At 36.7% G+C, this 20,561-nt stretch overlaps 1 protein-coding gene across 2 annotated transcripts in view; it reads left to right on the top strand.

Moving 5' to 3' along the window:
• The window catches only part of LOC129790091 (protein dachsous), a 159,869-nt gene that overhangs the window by 134,801 nt on the left and 4,507 nt on the right, over positions 1–20,561 (top strand). For both annotated transcript variants that reach the window (XM_055827306.1, XM_055827307.1), the window contains 7 exons: positions 1,514–2,016; positions 2,803–3,919; positions 7,763–8,149; positions 8,440–8,812; positions 14,924–16,050; positions 17,383–17,691; positions 20,112–20,412. In XM_055827306.1, the coding sequence (XP_055683281.1) occupies positions 1,514–2,016; positions 2,803–3,919; positions 7,763–8,149; positions 8,440–8,812; positions 14,924–16,050; positions 17,383–17,691; positions 20,112–20,412 (4,117 nt within the window). The remainder of the gene's footprint in view (positions 1–1,513; positions 2,017–2,802; positions 3,920–7,762; positions 8,150–8,439; positions 8,813–14,923; positions 16,051–17,382; positions 17,692–20,111; positions 20,413–20,561) is intronic.

Raw genomic sequence — 20,561 nt, 5'->3', positions numbered from 1 at the left:
CCAACACGAGGTCCATTTGTTTTGTTTTCCAAAGGAGAACTCTGAGAAAGGAGAGAGATATTAGGCTAGATTCTCAAAGTGAATTCACAAAGGATCTCCCTTCTCTCGTAGCCCCCATTGCCAGTATATGAACACACATAATTAAGACAAGGAATGCAAAACAAATCCAATACATATTGTTTGAAAAAAAAAAGGTAATTAATGGCCTTCACGAATGGATGAATGGTAATGAAAAGCAACAAGAATTAACGGCGGCAATTCATAAGAAGTTATATAGGTTGTGCTAAAGCGCTTTTGCAGATGTGCTCCTGCGTAAATAAAGGCTGAAAAAAATCCTTTTTACACTCCGTTTAAGTTTGAAACTTTCAATCTTCATACGCTGATTATTAAGGTGTGTTGTAGGAGCCGAAGAAGAGAGTCCGACTAATGTTGCAACTCGGCAAAAATTGTATGAAATCACTTTTTGTGGTTTTAACCCATTCTCTTTCACTCCCCTTTCATAATATATCTATCATGTTTGCAGGCCTATTGAATTTTTAAATTAAATCTTGCAGCTAAAGGATTTTTTTTTGCAGTCTTAAAGTTTAAATTTTTGATATTTTCCCAACGTCTTTACCAAAAACTCTCTAACTTGTTACAAACAAATTAATTGTACTTGAACGATTTGGAACAAATAAAATTCCCACACTCAACACTGAGGTCAAAATCTCAGCTTACTTAATGCTCGCTGAGTTCCTCTTTGGGAGGTTGGTACCCCAGACTCGCGAGCACACATGCGCGAGAATCCCGGACGAAATGCAACACACAAGAAGTCCAAAGAATCGCAAAATTGCATGGAAGGTGATAATTTTGGCCGCGTTTTTCACTTCCACATTATCATAGGCTTTGTATTTGATACGCAGGAGGCAGCTATTAATTAAATTGATTTCCTGCTACAGAAGCTCACCACTGTGGTTGCCCCATGCATGTGGAGATTGTACAAAAGAAGAGTATATTTTAAGCCAAAGAGTGGATTGCGTGAATTGGAGCCTCAACCCTACCGCATTCATTGAACGTGATTGTCCGTCATGTATTTTAATAATTGCACCACTTGTCTCCACTTTGAATCGTGATTCAGCAATCTCTCCCTGCCTCCATTCCCTTGGCTTTATTCTTGCCAGTTAATTCAACTTCCCGCTCTACCCGCTTTGACTTTGTGATTCTTCTTAGGCAAATTCTTGCGATTTGTTACTATTTCCTAGTTCTGTGCCACGAATCAATTGAAAACCATTAAAAGCACTCTGAAACTGGCAGGCAGGCAATACGCGGCTATAGAGGTGTGAGAATTCCAAAGCTGGGTTGGTCAAATACTTGCATATATGTGCACAAAGTCTCTTAAAAAAATGTCACAGTATATAATTTCTTTTATTTAAGTTAATTATATATTTTATGATCATATTACACTACAATAGTCAAAACTTTTAAATAACTAACGACTTTTATTTGGAAATTGTACAAATTTTCTATTCTTTAGGTGAAATCATAACACGAGAACCTCTTGATCGAGAGACACGATCATCGTACGATCTTGTAGCTGAAGCCAGAGATCAGGGCACACCGTACCGCAGCAGTAGAGTATCCGTTCGTATTATAGTGACAGATGTGAATGATAATGCTCCAGATATTGTTGATCCACAAGAGGATGTTGTGAGTGTTCGTGAGGAGCAACCACCTGGAACTGAAGTAGTCCGGATCCGTGCGGTAGATCGTGACAACGGATACAACGCTTCCGTCACATATTCCATTCTAAAAGGCCGAGATTCAGACGGATTTGGGCTATTCTCCATTGATCCCATAACAGGGTTGATTAAAACCCGCGTATCCCTTGATCACGAAGAACGTAGCATCTATCGACTAGCTGTTGCAGCAACAGACGGGGGAAAACCACCAAAACAAACAGTGCGCCTCCTGAGGGTAGAAGTGCTAGATTTAAACGATAATCGCCCTACATTTACGAGTTCCAGTCTTATGTTCAAGGTAAGTGGGTAAAGTTTTTTTTTTCTTCCCCAAGTTAATGAAGAGTCCATTTTTAATTGCTACGATCCAAGTGATTCGTACAATTGTGAAAATACGCAAAGTCACACATTTTTGGCGTTCTGCAAATCCCTTCTTGTGCGGAATGTGCTTTTTGTGGCTACAAAGTCCAAATACAACTTCACATATTTTTGCCATCATGTCTCTTCCACCTTTTATCCACCATTTTCGCCCAGTACTTATGGCTGACTCTTGTGTTTTTGTTGTCTACACACAAGAAATTACTCTGTCGATTTTATTGTCTCTCTCCTTTGTGTTCCATCCATCGTGAAGATTGCGTCCCGGTGAGATGATTTCGTGTAATCTTTTGCTGTGGTTATTGCTCAAAATTATAGAGACAGGAGGCCAAAAAGATGAGAGATTGCTCATCAGTCAAGTGATGATTTTATCCATTCACTCTGATAAATCCACAATTATTTGGCGGAAATAAAACAAGATGAAAAAAAGCAGCATAAGATGAAATAATTTACTCTCAACACTTTTGCTTTTTTTCTGGAAAGAGATTTTTTTTAATATGCTTTAAAAAGAGGCAAAGAGAAGCATTAGCAAAAGATCTTATGAAGGAAGGAATTTTCTAGATAAGAATTACATCAATTACATCGTATTTAAGTATACGTGTTTTATAAAGAAAAATAAATAGTTATGCACATTCCGACAAAGATGTAGCCCCAATACTGCCCCCGAAAAAAGTCTTTTAGTTTATTGCAGTTATTCCATCTTCTCTTGTAGGTTCGCGAAGATGTTTCTGTTGGTCACGTTGTGGGCTCCGTTAGTGGGTCTGATCATTCTGACTCTGACAACCTCATCTCTGGCAATAGCCTCCACATCACGTACACACTAACATCCATAACATCCGATGTCGTGGATGGCGCCTTTGACATGGATCGCAATACAGGGTCCCTCATTGTTACGCGGAAGTTAGATCGCGAGCAGCAGAGTGAGTATCGTCTGGAAATTCGAGCACTCGACACTAGTGCATCAAATAATCCCCAAAGTTCAGCAGTTACGGTGCGAGTGGATGTTATTGATGTTAATGACAATAGCCCAGTATGGCATACTGATCCAATTGCAATTGAAGTGTCAGAAAGTACGAATGTTGGAGCTGTGGTCTACAATTTTTCCGCGCATGATGCTGATGCTGGACTCAATGGGGAAATTCATTACTATTTCGTCAAGAATGCCCCTGGTGAAGTTGGGGCTTTTGAACTTGATCCCCTAACTGGTAGCCTTACCCTACTCAAACCACTTGACTATGAGGTGCGTAGGGAGTTTCTTCTTGTAATTCAAGCTACGGATCAGGCAACAGTGATCAGTGATCGCAGAAATACATCTGTTACGGCTCGAATCCTCGTAACTGACGTTAACGACAATGCTCCTACTTTCATCCTTCCCACAACTGATGGAGAGATTGTCTACCTCAGCGACACAACGACTGTTGGTCAGTTGGTTACGCACATTGTTGCCGTTGATGCTGACAGTGAGGAAAATGGGCATGTTGTGTACAGCATTGTTAGTGGCAATGATGATGGACGTTTTAGTATTGACGCCGAAACAGGAAATATTGTCCTCGCTAAACCCATCATTGGGCATCAAGCTACAAGCAGGCACATGCATTCCAGTATTTCAGGAAGGAGTGCCGGAAAGTACAATATAATTGTTAGTGCAAGTGATCGTGGAACTCCAGTGCCAAAAGAAACTCGTCGAACACTTCAAATTGTTATTCAAGGATCAACTAACAATCCACCACGTTTCTTGGAACCAGTGTATCATGTGAATGTGTCCGAGAATATCCCTTCTGGGAGTTTCGTCATTCGCGTTGCTGCTAAAACATTTCAACCTGATAATGGTGAGTAATTTCTTCATTTTTTTTTAAATTTAATATAATTTTGTATAAACGTCAAATAACATTTTAATGGAAACTGAAAATTTTAAATAACAAAAATCTAACTTAACGAAAAGTTTATTTCCCAACGATTGATCTATAGGTTGGTGTGAGGAATTAAGTCAATTTAAGCACAATAGAGGCATCCTAAAATATTATTAAATACATACAAATGATCTCAATTAGAGAATGTTGACTTTTAGATCAACAAATATAGATTTTCTCATTCACAGATTTCTGTCAAGATTTTCAAGTGATACATGTTAATGAAAAATCATAAACACGAGCAAAAAAAAACTGAAGGCGCAAATTAACAGCACACCCCTTAAGCGCAAGATAAAAAATAAATTGAAAGCAAATCTTTTAGCATATGGACAAGCCTCTTGGGCTAATATAGAGCCAATTTCTTGGTGCTTTGTGGTGGGATGAGTTGAATTAAAAAAAAAAAAGAAATGAGACAAAATTGTGAATCATGAAAAGCGATTTTCATGTGTATCACAAGTGGTCAAAGTGGCTCATTCAGTTTCTTGTACCAAGTCATAATTCTTCATTTCATATTTTGATCCGACATCACTTCCACTCTTTATTATTACGAATTCTTTAGTCACATTCTTGTTTGCTGTAGATGGTTGTGGAGATGATATATATAAAGAAAATATAAGAAAAAAAAAGCACCAAGAAGTGAATTCAGTATAAGTACGTGTGTGTTAATATCTGGCAAAAGAGAAGACGACGAACACGACAGCAGCACCACATTCCGAACGATCAGACGATGCACTTCTTGGCGAGTAATTATTCTCAAATTATTAAATATGGCTGCTAGTTTAATCTGCATAATACAGACAGATCGTATAAAAGAGAGTGTCTTCAGCGATAATCATATCATAGTACGTATACACAGATCGTAATCGTGAAAGACTAAAAGAAAAGAAAAAAACGCATCTAAGATGAAATCCCTCGCATCTTGAGCCTCTTCCAATTCTTCCTCACAGAGCCGTCCAAGATCTTTCAACGCGATCGCAAACAATGACAGAACCAGAGGTGAAAACACTGATTTTCAATTTATCTAAACTTTTCACTAGCATTTAAGTCCCTTCTGGTTCTTAATCTTTTCCTCCCGGGGTAACACCTCATTCTTGATTTCTTCTTGCTCCGTTACGGTTTTTGCTTGAGCTCCATCCATCGGTGATGTGATCCCCACATCAGCAATCGCATGTGATTGAGGTCACGCTAAGATCATTGAATTTGTGGGAAAGATCACAAGATCACTTACATACTAGGATCAGTAGATCAATCGTCAATCATGGGCAAAATCAGCAACTTTGCTCCTCAAAATTGCAATTTTGTATGGTAGCCCAATCACTAATTAACAGCCCACGATCTCCCCAGTACATTATTAACCATAAATTTCTTATACACCACGAATTGAATTTTAATTCACTCACTCTTGTATATCAGCTATATACGAATGAAAAGCTAATCTTCCCAATACCCTTCAATTTGTACAATTTGTGAATTAACATTTATAGCTTTTACCTAGTTTTAAGCACAACACATGATCATAACAGATGATCGTGGAGGAATTTTTCAGGTATATAGCAAGTTTTTTTTTTAAATAGGTTTTTAGAGAATTTCTCAGAAAATAGAGACATTTCATCTTTGAGGGCCATTCCCCGAAAAAAAAAACAAACACATGGCTTGATTAGGCAAAATAGCAAAATCCTCGTGGTGATGATAATTCATTTCTTGTCCCGCAACAACCTCATCGATGTGTGCGAGATATGTGCGGTTAATGAGAAATGCCATTGGCCATATTAAAGAAGTGGTTTTCGTAGTAAAAGAAGCCATCGCGCATACTCTTCGTTGATTTACCTCATGGGATTCACGTGTTGCGACTATTGTTCAATATAAGACACAGTGGCGTAGCCAAGGAGCCTCCCTGGGTGGCTAAACATCCTTTCAGTTCAAGAAATTTTCCTTAGTTTTATTAGAGCTTAAAAGAAATTATTTCCTGCCCAAAGAAATACCGTTGAAACCGCTAGAAAAACGTCAAATGTAAGACGCTAGAAAAGAAAATTTAAACAGTGTTAAAAAGGAAATTTTTGATGACCTCAAACGTTAGGAAAAATACGTCAAAAATGTACTTTTAACGTTAAAAAAAATCAAATATAAACATCTTTAAACGGCAAAGGTCAAACATTATAAATTTAAAATTATTTTATGGTAATGTCAAAATTTAAAATAAAAATGTCAAACGTTAGAAAATTCGTTAGAAATTACTTTTACAAATTCATCTTGAAAGAAAAAATTATTTAAAAAATTTAATTGATTTTTTTAATCATTAGGTAGGTATCAAAAAAAAATTTTCTTATTCCTTTTTTTTAAATTAAAAGAAACGTCCAACATTAGAATTGCATAAATAAATTGTCAAAAATTGCTAATTTGAATGCAGAAGACGTTAAATTGATTTAATAATCTCAATAAAACCTCAAGACATCTTTTTAGTTTTTTAATCTAACTCATTTACAGGGGCCTTTAAAAATGTTTTATTAAGCACACCTTTGAATAGATTTCTGGCTACATCACTAATTAAATATTTATCAGTTAAAAAATGATTTTAAGAATATTTCCTCCTTATTAAAATTATAACGTCTTGAGCGTCTTGAGACATTTCGCAGTCATCGGAAAATTTGATAAAAAAAAGTCTCAAATGAAACTGGTTCTCTTCGTTAATCTTTTCTTTGTACCCTATCGATGGAGACTCACTAATAGTTTGCTCACAACCTATACCACACACATCTAAAACACAGTGTAGATTTTATTTTTATGACAAAAGAAAACACTTTTTGAGGAGTCAGAGGACCCCTTTTCTTTTGCTGGATGTGCTCTCTCAAGGCAAAGGCAATGTGCAAAAAACAACGCAATAGAATTATTCAAGTTTCATCTCATAATGTAGTTCAGAGGAGGGGAAGAGTGCGCGTCTTGAATTTCAGCAGGTCCCATAATATATTGGTCCATTGTTTTTTGCGCAATGTCCAAAAAGGAGATGAAAGAGTGAGGGTTTGGTAGCAAAAAGGAAAAAAAGCAGCAAAATCACCGACGAATGCATCTTGAAAAGTGGAGAATATGTATCTCAAAAGTATCCCCATGATCGCGTTCGATGAGGGGAAAAGAATACGATTTAGATTGAAATTCCAAAAACAAGAAGAACGCGATTACATCTAGTGCAGGGGACCTCAATTAACACTGACGTACGCATTCATTCATAGCAAACGTGCGGTTTGTGGTGACAAGAACATGGGCAGACGGAGTAATTTACCCCGGAGGATCACCCATTATGGCCAAAGTGGGGAGCTGCGTGGCCGAAAATTTTTATGGGGAGCCCTCCAATATTCACGATCATGAAGATCGAATATCGAAGATCAATGGATCGTACGATTGAAGGCACATGCATAGTTGATTTTTGGGTGTGCGCTTTGAGCTTCGTTTTGCTCTGATTACACCAAACTTTTTTTTTGCACACCATCCCTGATTCTGTCTGGAGGGCTTCTTTAGCATCTGCTTCGTAGACTATATGTGTTGTACATTGTATTGTGTATAATGCATTAAATTTTATTGGAGTAAAGTAAATTGGTCTTAGGAACTGAAAATGGGTTTGTACCTCAACACACCAGCCTATATATTAGTTTATCTCTTTCCATTAATCAATTGGGGGTTTCTCAGTTGATGAATAAAGTGCGTGTTTAACCGCCAAGACGTCGATCTTCACTGCCCTAAATTAAACTGTTGGCCTTTTTCTATCTTTAGGGGGAAACTTAACGTTTGAAATTCCACCCGGAGTTGCAGATGATCACTTCACGGTGGATCCCATTCGGGGTATTGTCACATCGAGGGGAACATTCGATCGTGAATCAAAGGATATGTATACAGTACCGATCTATGTGAAGGAGTCCACATTCTCATCGGTCAAAATGAAGACGTCCATAAGCCAAAAAGCAGCCACCACTTGGCAATTCGATGTTGCCACCATCGTGGTGAAGGTAACCGATGTCAATGATCATGCCCCAGAGTTCCGCCCTGGATCATGTTACCCACTGCGAGTACCCGAAAATAGTGATTTGGTCGTCATCCATACAGTCGTGGCCACCGATATGGACGAAGGACTCAATGGAGATATCATTTACAGCATTACAGGTATGCTCCATCATTGTTCTCATTTTTGCTTCATCGTTGCGCATATCACTTTTACTTGTGTGAATAAGATACATATAGAAACATTGCAAAAAGCCACAAAAGTGTTCAACGTTGCTTAATTTTCATATTTTACCCTCAGTGCTCATTTTATTATTATTCTAAATAAAATCTAAATGTAACATAATAAGCAAAGATCAGTGCAGAAGTTAAAGAAAAACATTAAGAAGAAGACACAAAACCTTTTAGAATTAAAGTTGCTTTAGATTTTGAATGCATTTTTCTGTTTTCAGGTGGAAACATTGGCAACAAATTCAGCATTGACATGCACACGGGAGAATTAACGGCCCGTCCACTGGATCGCGAGGCCCAGTCGCGGTATACAATTCAAGTGACAGCCCAAGATCGTGGTTCACCGGTCACATACCACGGCACATGCAATATATCAATTGCTGTTGAAGACCAAAATGACAATGATCCACGATTTGAATTATCGAAATATATTGCAACGATCGCCGAAGATGTGCCAATCGGCACATCAGTGCTCACCGTAAGGGCCACGGATGCAGATTTGGGCATCAATTCCCGAATTGTCTACTCGCTGGCCAACGAGACACAGTGGTTGTTCAGCATTGACAATCGCAGTGGACTTATAACGACGGCTGGGTGAGTTATTTGCATATTGTTCGCTATTTTGGTGATTTTTCCCCCATTCTACCCAAACACGCGGTCTCCCTTAATTTTCGATCCATTATGCAAACAATTCCAATACATTGCCCATTTGAGCCCATTGTAATGTCCACGCGAGATGTGAAGAGTGCAGTGCAGTGTTGCAGAAAGAACACTCTTAAAAAAGGGAATTGTTTGGGGAAGTACACTGTATAGAGGGGCTTTGTGGGAAAAGGTGTTTATTCACGGATATATGGAAAAATTCCTCATTCGAAAAACAATTTGAATACAGTTAAAAAGAACAAAAAAAAAGAATAAGAAATCGGCAAAGCAACTTATCATTTTCCACAAGGGTCAACTGGAAAAAACCGACAAAAATTTGTTCAAAAAAGCAAATAATTACGTCATTATTGTGCGTTTTGCTTCTTTTTTTATATTTTTACGTATTATTTACACTTAAGCTTTGTCGATGATTTTTTGCAAAGAATCTTAATGTTTTATACTTGGAGACAAAAACATAATAGTGACGTCATTCTCTGAATTTTCGAGAAAATATTTCAGCCTGCTTTTCCAATAAATCCTTGTGGGAAATGAAGTCTTTTAATTGAGTTCTTATTCGTCTTTGATTCCCTACAAGCTTAAACTACGTATTTCAATTGTTCCTCGAACTCCTCGAATGTGAAATTTTTCCATATTCCGTGACTAAAGTCCTTTTCATAAGGAATACATAAAGAATTGATTTATAATTAACATTATTTCAATCAAAAAACCTTCCGAGTTACATTTACCGCATTTAATAATATTTGTTGAAAATTATAATTTTTCTAAAGTAAATTATATAGATTTGAGTTATTTTGTACTGACAAATTTGCATAATTTGTATATGATACAAAAGAGGGGATGATTTATTGATGAGAAAACCCTGCGGTACGATATAATTCTACTCCTTTGTACCGACTCGATGCATGGAAGCTTCTTTCACTAGAATTACTCAGACAATACCACAAATTGAATTGATATTTCGATGAAGGCGGAATATTTGCGGAATATGCAGAAGTCACTGTATGTCACTACATGTCACCATTGAGGATACGAATCCTCAAAAGACGATCCGACTTCATCAAGATAATTAAATAAATATTCAAGTTGAATTTGACAATACCGAAGAAGTCGCGAAAAGACAGTGTGTGCGCGCTTCTTGGCTCTTTTTTCTGCCTCTTCCCTGTGTACGCAGAGGCAAATAAAACAATAATATAAAAAAATTGGGGTGGATGGAGAAGCTATAAGGTACGCTAAGATACAAGAAGATGTAAAGAAAAAGTCGACGATCAGTGACTTGGGAATGGGATAAAAAAAAATAAAGAAATAAAATTATTGTCGGCGATCGCCGTGGTTGTCGTTAAAGTGAAGTTATGTTATGAATGCATTTACATGCGTTTTATTTTTGCCAAAATTGTAGAATGGTATTTTGCATAATTTGCATATAATAAAGGCGACGACGTCTGTTGGTTGAATTGAGGCAGCTCCTTTTCTCCCTTTGTGGCTTAAGTCAAACAGAATGGAGCCTCTATCGTCGGTACGGTCGTTTTGGCGGAGAGAAGAAAGATGAGACCGCAAGATCAACAAAATGCGTCACGTGGGGAGACTTTGTACAACTCTCCTTCAAAAGTAAATTCATTTCAAAGTTAACTTCAAGTAAACTATAAAAAAAATCCATTAAAAAAATTTAAAACTAATAATTTACAAAAAGAAAATCAAGATGGTTAAGATAGAATATAAGAATATAAAGGACAAAAAATAAAAAACTGTTAAATCAATTAACTTACTTTTGAAAAAAATTAAATAAAAAATAAGTAGGTAAATAAAATTTCTTTTTTAAATTGAAATTCACAAAATTTTACGGTACACAACATATCGTCTTATCTATATAGAAATCTGTTTTAAAAATAAATACATTTATGCTAAAAATTTGTTATTAATTCAAAATTCGAATATTAACGATTAGAAAGATCATCAATGAATATCCCATAACAAAATGCTTCCCTCGTAATACGATTCCATACCCATTTAGGAACCATAAAATCGCGTGAAATCCATAAAGCAACATCATGAATATTTCACTATATTGGTTGTAATCCGTGCGATATTGCTCCAAAAGAGCTCTTCAAAAAACTTTCATCGGGATCGTGTTTCATTGAAGAGGTTTCTCCATATTATTTTGTGATTGAATTCGATGTTGAAATAATCCTTAGGTACTAAAATAAACAATTTATATCACTCTCATCGTCTTCTCAAGCCTACGGGTTTTTTGAGACACCTTTTCAAGAGGTGCGGAAGTGAAATTAACAGAAATTTTGTGAGAAGAAATGGTATGAGAATTAAGAATAAAAAAAAAACAACAAAATATCAGCAGATTTTAATTTACATGAGGATCCAATTGAAATGCTGAATTGCACCACAGATGGGCAAAAAGCGAGAAGTCCGTGTTTGTTGCACAATTCCCTTGTTGACTCACCTTCCGAGGTGAATTCTTGAGCATGGATTTGGCGATTTTTTTCGTTTGTTATGCTAAAAAAAAAAACAAGGAGAGAACATGGGTGATAAATTAGTCGATAGCACGATCACATATAACCCACAAAAATTCATCATCATTTGCATAAATTTGCAGATGAACCCCAGGAAGTTGTGTAACTTTCGCGTTTTCGTGAATTTCCGTGATCGCAAGAATAGGGATTACCCCGAATATTTACTAGAGAGGCTAACAACTAAGCGAATATAAAAATTATCGTTTTATTTATTTTATTTCCATTTAATTTAATTCTTGATTAATACCAAAAGAATCATTATACATATGAGACAGATTTTTTTGAGACCAAAATTATAACGAAGGATAATTAAATTAAATTCTTAATTCTACGTAATTGTGTAACAAGATGGGAATAATTTATACGTTATATTAGGCCATTCTTAATTTTCATAAAAAGCTCTTCAAAAAAATTATCACAATAAGTTTGTTAAAATAGACAAAATTCAATACAATTTGGAGGTATTTTTTTAAAAATATTTTTTGCAATAAATCCATTTAATTTAACTCTGGGGAAATGTCAACATTGATTGTATTATTGAATGGCGTACAATTCTATATTCCATCTAAAACAAGGAGCATTGTGAAAAACACACCGCCGAACTACTAAATGATTGTCATTTTGGCAAGCAATCAGGAGTAGCATCGTTTTACTTTTCTCAATTGACTCCAATTTTCACAAAGAAGTGAAGGGGAGGAATTTCGTACAAGGATCGGCAAAATAATCTGGGATGGGTTTTCTTCAATATGTAGTTGAATCGGTTGAAACTCACACACAGGTTATTTCCGATGTTGGGGGAACGAGAGCGAGATTTAAATCGCGCAATGCTTTTAACAGTCATTTCGACTTCTTTTTCATGTCCTTAGGCAATGTACACACCGTGATATTTATACCCTCCTGTCAGGGCAACTCAAAAGCTCTCTTTTCTCTTTGCAAACTCCCCGATGTTGGTGGATATATGAAAAGGAAAAAAAAAGTTGCGGCGTTGAACAATGAGAACTATCATTGGGTCTTTTTTGCATATAAATATTGTCAGAATCCACTCCTTCCATTTAAGAGTCCCTTCATCAGATAAACAAGCCAATTTTATGTTGCATGTCACTTTCATCACAACAAACAATTAGTCGCCAAGTATGAGCACAAAGGATTCAATGGTATTCGCTCCATTGCACTTCTATCTACTGGTAGTCTCTTGTAGCGGAGCGCTTGGGGACTCTATTTTGCCTATAAGAAGACACCCAGAGTCACATGTGATTAAGCCTGTGATAAATACTCTGCATAATATACTCCAAAATGTCACATATAGAGACTCAAAGAGACAAATAAGTACATCCTTGCTTCTGTATTATTATTTAAATACAACAATTTGTCATCTAAGTCATTCGCCTAACCCTCACTAATGGTAGACTAATGCTCATGTGAACAGTGATGTGGAATTTTCTGAAACAGGTGGAATTATGATTGATTTTAGAACATATTTTTGCCATTCACAAAATTTTGAGTTTTTGAGAATCTTTTCTCTGAGGATCTCTTGTAAATAAATTTTTAATTTGCAACTAAAGTTCTTGGAAAGAAAAACTCTTTAATGGAAAGAAGAAGAGCTTACCTTGAAAGTCAACAAAGGCCAATGTATTTAAGAGAAATGAAGAGGGGTTGCCCGAGATTCTTATATCCCCATAAAGCATTTAATGGTCCAACATAGTGTTCAGCATGCAGAGCAATTTGCATACTATGTAGTAACCCATACTCTCTTTAATCTAAACCATACAGAAGAATGATATGCCGTTTCATGTTGCTGATCGTGAGACTATTTTGTGATTTGTGCGAAAGAGCGCATGTTGGTTGCATGGTGGTAAGAGTGAGATAGAAGGTAATTTTATGTAGTCTGATACTATTACATATACTATCATCTTTTTACAACCTTTTAAATGGTTGCATAAATAAGTGTTTATTTGTTGTGCCATCAATCGTTTGGTGGATGCTATCCCGAGCCATGTTCTTAGACACGATGAAGTTGCCACCATTCCTCCCTCGGTGTTGTGCCGTGTGTAGTGCATAAGAATAAACTAAAAGAGTTAATTGATGTCGTTATATTTCAGTTATTCTCTCATCATTGAAAGGTCATTAGTCATAGTATCACCGCGAGTAAATTAAAAATAAAAATTCTACAAATGGATTCACTGTTCCATCAATTCTCGCCATATCTTTTGACTTTTAGTGAAGGTTTAGCCAGTATTACGTATGATCGTTTAACTACCTACATATATAGCTCCTTTATGGTGCAATTTTATGTGTAGCATCAGTCACAAGATATCCTTCCGAGAAATGAGGGAAGTTAAGAAAAGGAAAAAAAAAACGAGAGATTGAGGCAAAAGACCGAACCTCATGATTAGACTGTCTCACATGGAATTTCAATAGCCTCTATCACTTCTGTAGGGAGTCTTAAAAATGCAATCTTACACAGTCGGATGCAATTTTTTTTTCATACAATATCCAACTGCTACATTCTCGCAAAATTGTATATATTTTGTTGCAACAGCAGCAGCGGCTGGAAAAACCCATTAAGAAACTCATGAGAAAGATAAAAATACCTTCTTGGGTGCATTATTGTCTTCCATATGGTGGTCAAGCACTGACCACATTGGTTGAGAATATTGAACTCGCATAAGGAGTTATTGGTTCTTCTACATTTCATCCCATGCAGACAACTTTTCATGCCATGTGATCCGAAAATGCCTAATGGGAGGGAACTGATCGCGATCTACGATCACGATCACCATGGGTTTTGCTTACACACAGAGCCCGGGTATCTATGGGTGGAAAAATTGAGTAGTAGTAAATTGAAATTTCTCTCGACATGAGCAAACAGAGGCAGCGTCAATTGTGCAAATTAATAGGCCAAGAGTGATTGGATTAATTGCAACAGACATTAATGAATTTTCTTTGCTTTTATATGATCGATCAATCCACCTCTAAAGCGGTCCATTCGATCTCTATATACCCAGCATATGTGCGTGCATACCTCTTGCGATGTTGCTCATATAGCCAAATTTGGATATACCTTTTTGCCATTAACGCTGTGTTCTAATTAGAAAGAAAAACGGCACCTGCTTGCTTCTATGAATTGTAAATTAACCCAGATTTGCGAAGGAAATTTTTGAAATCTTTGGGAAGATTGTTTTCAAAATTGCATGGAAAAGTCAATTCTAAAATAATTCTAGAAATTTCACGCAAAAACTTCTAGTCTAGAAGTCTTCTTTTAAATGAATTCATTCGAATTTTATGCAAATTTAAGCTTTTTTCCCTTTTTTGTAAACCTAAAGTGAATAAAGTCAAACCAAGCGTTATAATTAGTAAATCTCGATGAAAATGAAGAAAAATTAAAGTTTCTTATCAGAAAATTAGTCTTTATCGATGAAATTATCTCCTCAAAATTCAATAAATCCCCACAAATTAAATATTTATTTTATAAATCAAGCTAAAGCTACAAAACTTAATGACTTTTATCGATTTTTCTTTGCAGACTTTTCGATCGTGAAAAGGAAAATGTTTACAATTTCATGGTAGTCGCTACTGATGGTGGAAAATACGATGCCCGATCTCAAAAGGTTCCAATTCAAATCATCATTGATGATGTGAATGACAATAAGCCGATATTTGAAAAGTATCCCTTTAAGGGTCATGTTGCTGCCCTTGTGCAGCCTGGTCAGACACTCCTTCAGGTTTCAGCAACAGATGGAGATCAAGGGACCAATGGTGATATTGTTTATAGCTTAATCAATGATTCAACAAATGGGAAATTTCGAATTAATCCCAACACGGGATCCTTGAGTGCTACCCAGAGCTTGGCAAGTGAGAATGGAAAGCTTCTGCATCTGGAGGTTATTGCTCGTGACAAGGGAAATCCACCCCAGACTGCCATTGGGCTGATAGAGCTTCAAGTTGGGGATATCCCTCCAGGTACTCCACACCTGCGCTTCCAAAATGATACATACACCGTACGATTGCCGGAAAATGGAGTATCTGGGCAGTCAATTGTGCAGCTCAATGCAGTAAGAAGTGATGGACGTAGACAGAGAATAATCTACAGTATAGGAAGCGGGAATGAAGATCGAGCTTTTACAATTGATCCCGTGACGGATGAAATTAAAATTCAAAATGCTGACCAATTGGACTACGAAAAGTATCCGAATGGGTTGAAATTGATTGCAGTGGCAAGGACTGAGGGGAATCCTGTTCTCTATGGTTACTGCGAAGTCAGGATACTGCTTGTGGATGAGAATGACAACGCCCCTCGATTTACCCAACATCAATATTCAGCTGCTGTGTGGGAGGGCAACAACAAGGGCACATTTGTAATGCAGGTGGCAGCTTATGATGCAGATCAGGGATCTAATTCGCGTATCCTCTATCACATTGTCGATGGAAATCATGATAATGCATTCATTATTGAGCCAGCTTTCAGTGGGATCGTCAAGACGAATATAGTGCTTGATCGTGAAATTCGGGATATGTACCGACTCAAGGTGATTGCCACGGACGAAGGGGTTCCCCAAATGACGGGTACAACGACAATTCAGGTGCACATTGTTGATGTGAATGACAACCAACCCACATTTCCGCCTCACAGCATCATCAGCGTGAGCGAAGGTGAGTCAAAAGTTTATTACAACATACAATATTGCATGCGATGCTAAAGAAGAGTGTTGGCAAAAAAAAAACAAGATGGTGCAAAATGTGGCAAAAATCTCATTCGGGTGAGCTCAATCCTCGGGTAAGGAGAGAGATCACAGTATTGTGGCTTAGTTTAATTAAAACTGAAAGGCAAAACGCGGTTTCCGAAGCACCCGGAGAATACTTTAAAATAAAATTAATCATAATTTATTTATTTATTTCCATCCATACCCACTCTCGGGATGGAGTGGAAAGAGCAAAAGAAGGAAAATGAAGAGAATTTTGTTGTGTACCTTCATTGGTCTTCTTATTTTATCGCTTGGGCAATTTTCTTCAACCGGTTTCTCACAAAATTCACTTATATGTTTTTTTTTTTTAAAGTTCTCTCTCATTCAGTTGAAAATTACTTATTAGAGATATGAATCCTAAATATTATGCTCAGAAGAAGAAAATTGTTTGATTTCTTTCATTCAAAATTTGGTTCGTTGATGAACCTTAAACTCCTACATATGTAGGAAAGCTACATCCTTTGAAAGAAAATTGCTAGGAAAATTATATTAGAATTTCGGTTAAGGAATTTTTACTCTTTAAAAGAGCTTCCTCAATAAAAATTTAAAGCAACAAATGTCTCATCATAAATTAAGTCCTTTCCTTTCCTTTTTTATTCTTTTTTTTTTATGCCCACTTTTTGATACTTCCTTTCTCCGGTATAGCCTTGTCTTATTCGCTTATTGATGGGCATTTAGCCAAAAGCGCATCCCACACAGAATTATTATAAGAATTTTCTGGTTCTTTTGAAACATTGTATTAGGCAAAAAAGGTTGCCCGTCAGATGGATGCACAATGAGGTGCATTTTTGCATATAAAAGTCATGTATAATGCGGACGAGAGGAAGAAATATACACATAAATATTTGCGGTGTTATGATGAATTTTTTCATGGGTCACGGGTCAATTCGCAATTACAGCGTTTACAGGCGCGATCACCTCGCGGAGTAAACTCACGTGGTTGCGGAGCAGGAGGGGGGGGGGGTACTGAGGAAAAGATATGGGTTGTAAGAAGATGATATCGTTGCTGTACGATGATCCTTCGATTTCTGCGGGTGGGACAGTGTCGAGGTGTATGAGTTTATGGACGGTTCCGTGATTTATGGCAACATTATTGCCTTCTTACATCCTCCTGCATGTTAATTCACAAGCAAATTCCTCGGCATGGTGTCTTAAATACCCCCCACTCTACACACACACAAGAGAAGGTATAAATTGATCGAATGTGTATTATTTGTATTTCTTCTATGTGCGGATTCAGGAATTGAATTGGGAACAGTCTTGACGGCAATCACGGCCAATGATGTGGACACAAATCCCGCCTTGACTTACACCATCATCGATGAGGCTTCCGATCCCGATGCCACCAGTATATTTGCCATTGATCGCTTCAGTGGCAAAGTGATCCTGCGTCAGAAGCTGGACTATGAGACACGACAGGAGTACCAATTGAAGATCACTGCGTCCGACACATCGCACCTGGCGCAGACAACTCTCACGATTCGTGTCACCGACCAGAATGACAATGCTCCCATCTTCCAGCAGCCGGCCTATCACACAACACTACCAGGTGAGTTAATCCAAACTTTATTGCTCACCATTGCAGCATAGTCTAAGCATGGATGCAATAGATCGATCTCATATGGCTTCCCCTTGTCTTTCCAACTTCGTGCACAAAGTGACAAATATTCGTCGCGTAGTTCTTGTGTTATCGCGCAAATATGCGATTGTTAATTGGAATTGAACTTACGCAATATGCAATAGAAGAATTTGAGAAATTTTGTGTTAATGAAGTTTTTTTTAAAGAAAGCAGGAATGTAGCCAGAAATAAATTGAATGGGGGGTTTAAAAAAAATAAGAAAATAATAAATTTAAATGGCTCAAAAATGGATTTAAATAAAAAAATATATATTAAGGAGTCGAGGTTAATGCCAAGATTGAAATTCAAATTAACAGCTTTTGACAATTTTTTGTCCAAATCTTACGTTTGACATTTCTAACGTACCTATTACATATTTTTAACCCACGCTGTTTGACTTTTCTTGTCTAACGTTTTTCTTTTCCTAACGGTTGATCATTATTTTAATATTTCCATAGCATTTAATGTTTCTTTTAAAATATTTGATCATCCTTTTCTTACGTTTGACATTATTTTTCTGACTTTTGAGGATCATTTCTTTGTCATTTTCAGTATTTTATGTCTCTTTTCCAACACTTGATGTTATTTTAAAAACGTTGGACGTTTTTTTATATCATTTGAATTTTCCATCATTTTCCTTTTCAACTATTTGACGTTCTTTTTCTAACGTTTGAAGTTTCTTTTCGAACGTTTGACACAATTATTTTCTAATATTTAACGGTTTCTTTCTATCGTTTTGACACTTTTATACTGTTTGATGTTTTTTTCTATATTTTCTTTTAACCCTTTAAGGTTTTTTGGGTCATACGCTGACCCAAACGTGAAACATTTTATTTTTTTAATTATTTATGAATGTAATTGTTTTTCCATGTTACAAATGCATCAAATTCACGCATAAGGGGTCAAAGAAGACGTTCTAAGTGAGAAAAGTCCTCTAAAAAAATTCATAGAATAAAAATCGAGATAAAAGAGCGCATGTTTCAATGTTTTTATGTTTCACGTTGGACGTTAAAGGGTTAATATTATCCATATAATTATTTTGCCTGAAAATAATTTATTCTCACTTTTTAAAGAAAACTTAATATTTCTGAACGAACGTCTATGATGTTTATATACATCCAAACATCCTCCCTAGCTACGCCACTGTATGAAAGCTTTATCTGGAGAATTTATAAGGTTTTCTTATTTTTAAATTAAGCCTTGATTCCTATATGTATTTTTCTGAATACAAAAATAATTATTAAAGTGTAAAATCATCAATTAATGTCTTATATTGTCCATTCTTTCATTCAATTAATTGATTTAATTTGATTTGATGAAGTGAATTAAATTACCCCCGTATGTGTATAATAAAACAGGGAAGAAAGCATTTATAATATTTAGCTGTCGTGTTAACAAAGAAAGGTATTAATGACACAATCTAACTCATCTTCATAGAGAAGAAAGAAGTCAACTCTGGGTTATATCTATATAGCTAGCCAATAGAATGCAATTCACTGCAAAAGTCACACTCGTTCGTATGGAATCACTTTTGAAGATATAAATGTATACATTGGGAATGAGAAGGTGATATGGGTTGTTTGGAATTAAATTACATTTAGCATGTTTTGCTGGGGCACAAACTGCTGGTGGTGCATAAAATGTTGACAAGATGAGAAACTGCATGAGTTTGATTCTTAAAAGCCAATCGTCTCGGCATTTATTGTACGGATTCATCGGATTCATTTATTCTCTCACATTATGTGCAATTGTATTTTTGTATTCGCAATTGTTCAATGGCCAAGTGGGGGGATCTTTAAATGGTAGTGACAGTTACAATGGACGCAATCGTACGGTGTCACAGGCGATTAGTTTCTTCAGGTTACTACACCACCCCGCGACTACTCCCCTTTACCTATGTAGCCTTTCGTATGAGACGTTTCTTTTCTTCACCATGGAGGACCCTCTGGTGCAGAGAAGACCGGTCTGGTTGTATTGTGATGTACAATTCCATCGGTGGTGGAGGGCATATGCAGATGCTTGAGTGTTAATCATTCAAATGACCCTGCCGAGTCAATCAAATCCTACCAGCAACCATTGTTTTGTCTTTTTACCCTCTCGCCGATCGCACCGCGTGTCTCGGGCTCATAGGAAAGGTAGACATGGTGTGGTAATTTGACACGAGACCTTGATCACACATGATCGCATTCATCAATAAATATATATTCTTTTTTTTTCTACCCAAACCACACTTCAACTTACAAAGTCCGATAAACTCCAATGTCTCGGACTGTCGCATGCGATCTCTCCATGTCACATCAAACGCATCCAAACATACCATCATCATGTGTGAACGTCTTCTCTCTCCACAGACGAAGCTAACAATGCTGAACTTGAAATCTTGACCGTGAATGCGACAGATGCTGATAGTGAAGCCAATGCAAAGATCCGGTATTCAATTGTAAAACCCATTCCGGGCTTTAGGATTGGGGAATCCTCAGGAATTCTCTATGCAAACACCTCCCGCATTGCTAAACCACTAAGGGATGATATTCAACTCACGATAGCAGCAACGGATTCAGGGAATGTTCCCCTCATGGCTACAACAACCGTTCGCATTCACGTGAACACCAATTCCCACGCAAAACCGCAGTTTATGCAAAATCAATATCGGTAAGTTAATTTTACAAATATTTAAAATTTTTTTTTTGATTGAGCCCCCTCAAGCGCTCAATAAAGATTGAATCAATCAGATTGATTAAAGATTGAACACTAATTGATGAGGTAATTGGTTGATTAATTGTTGAAAGTGGATTGATTAA

The sequence above is a fragment of the Lutzomyia longipalpis genome, chromosome 2, assembly GCF_024334085.1.
Source record: "Lutzomyia longipalpis isolate SR_M1_2022 chromosome 2, ASM2433408v1".
Taxonomy (NCBI): domain Eukaryota; kingdom Metazoa; phylum Arthropoda; class Insecta; order Diptera; family Psychodidae; genus Lutzomyia; species Lutzomyia longipalpis.
Note: the sequence above shows the minus strand (reverse complement) of the source record. Positions and strands in the feature narration are given on the sequence as shown.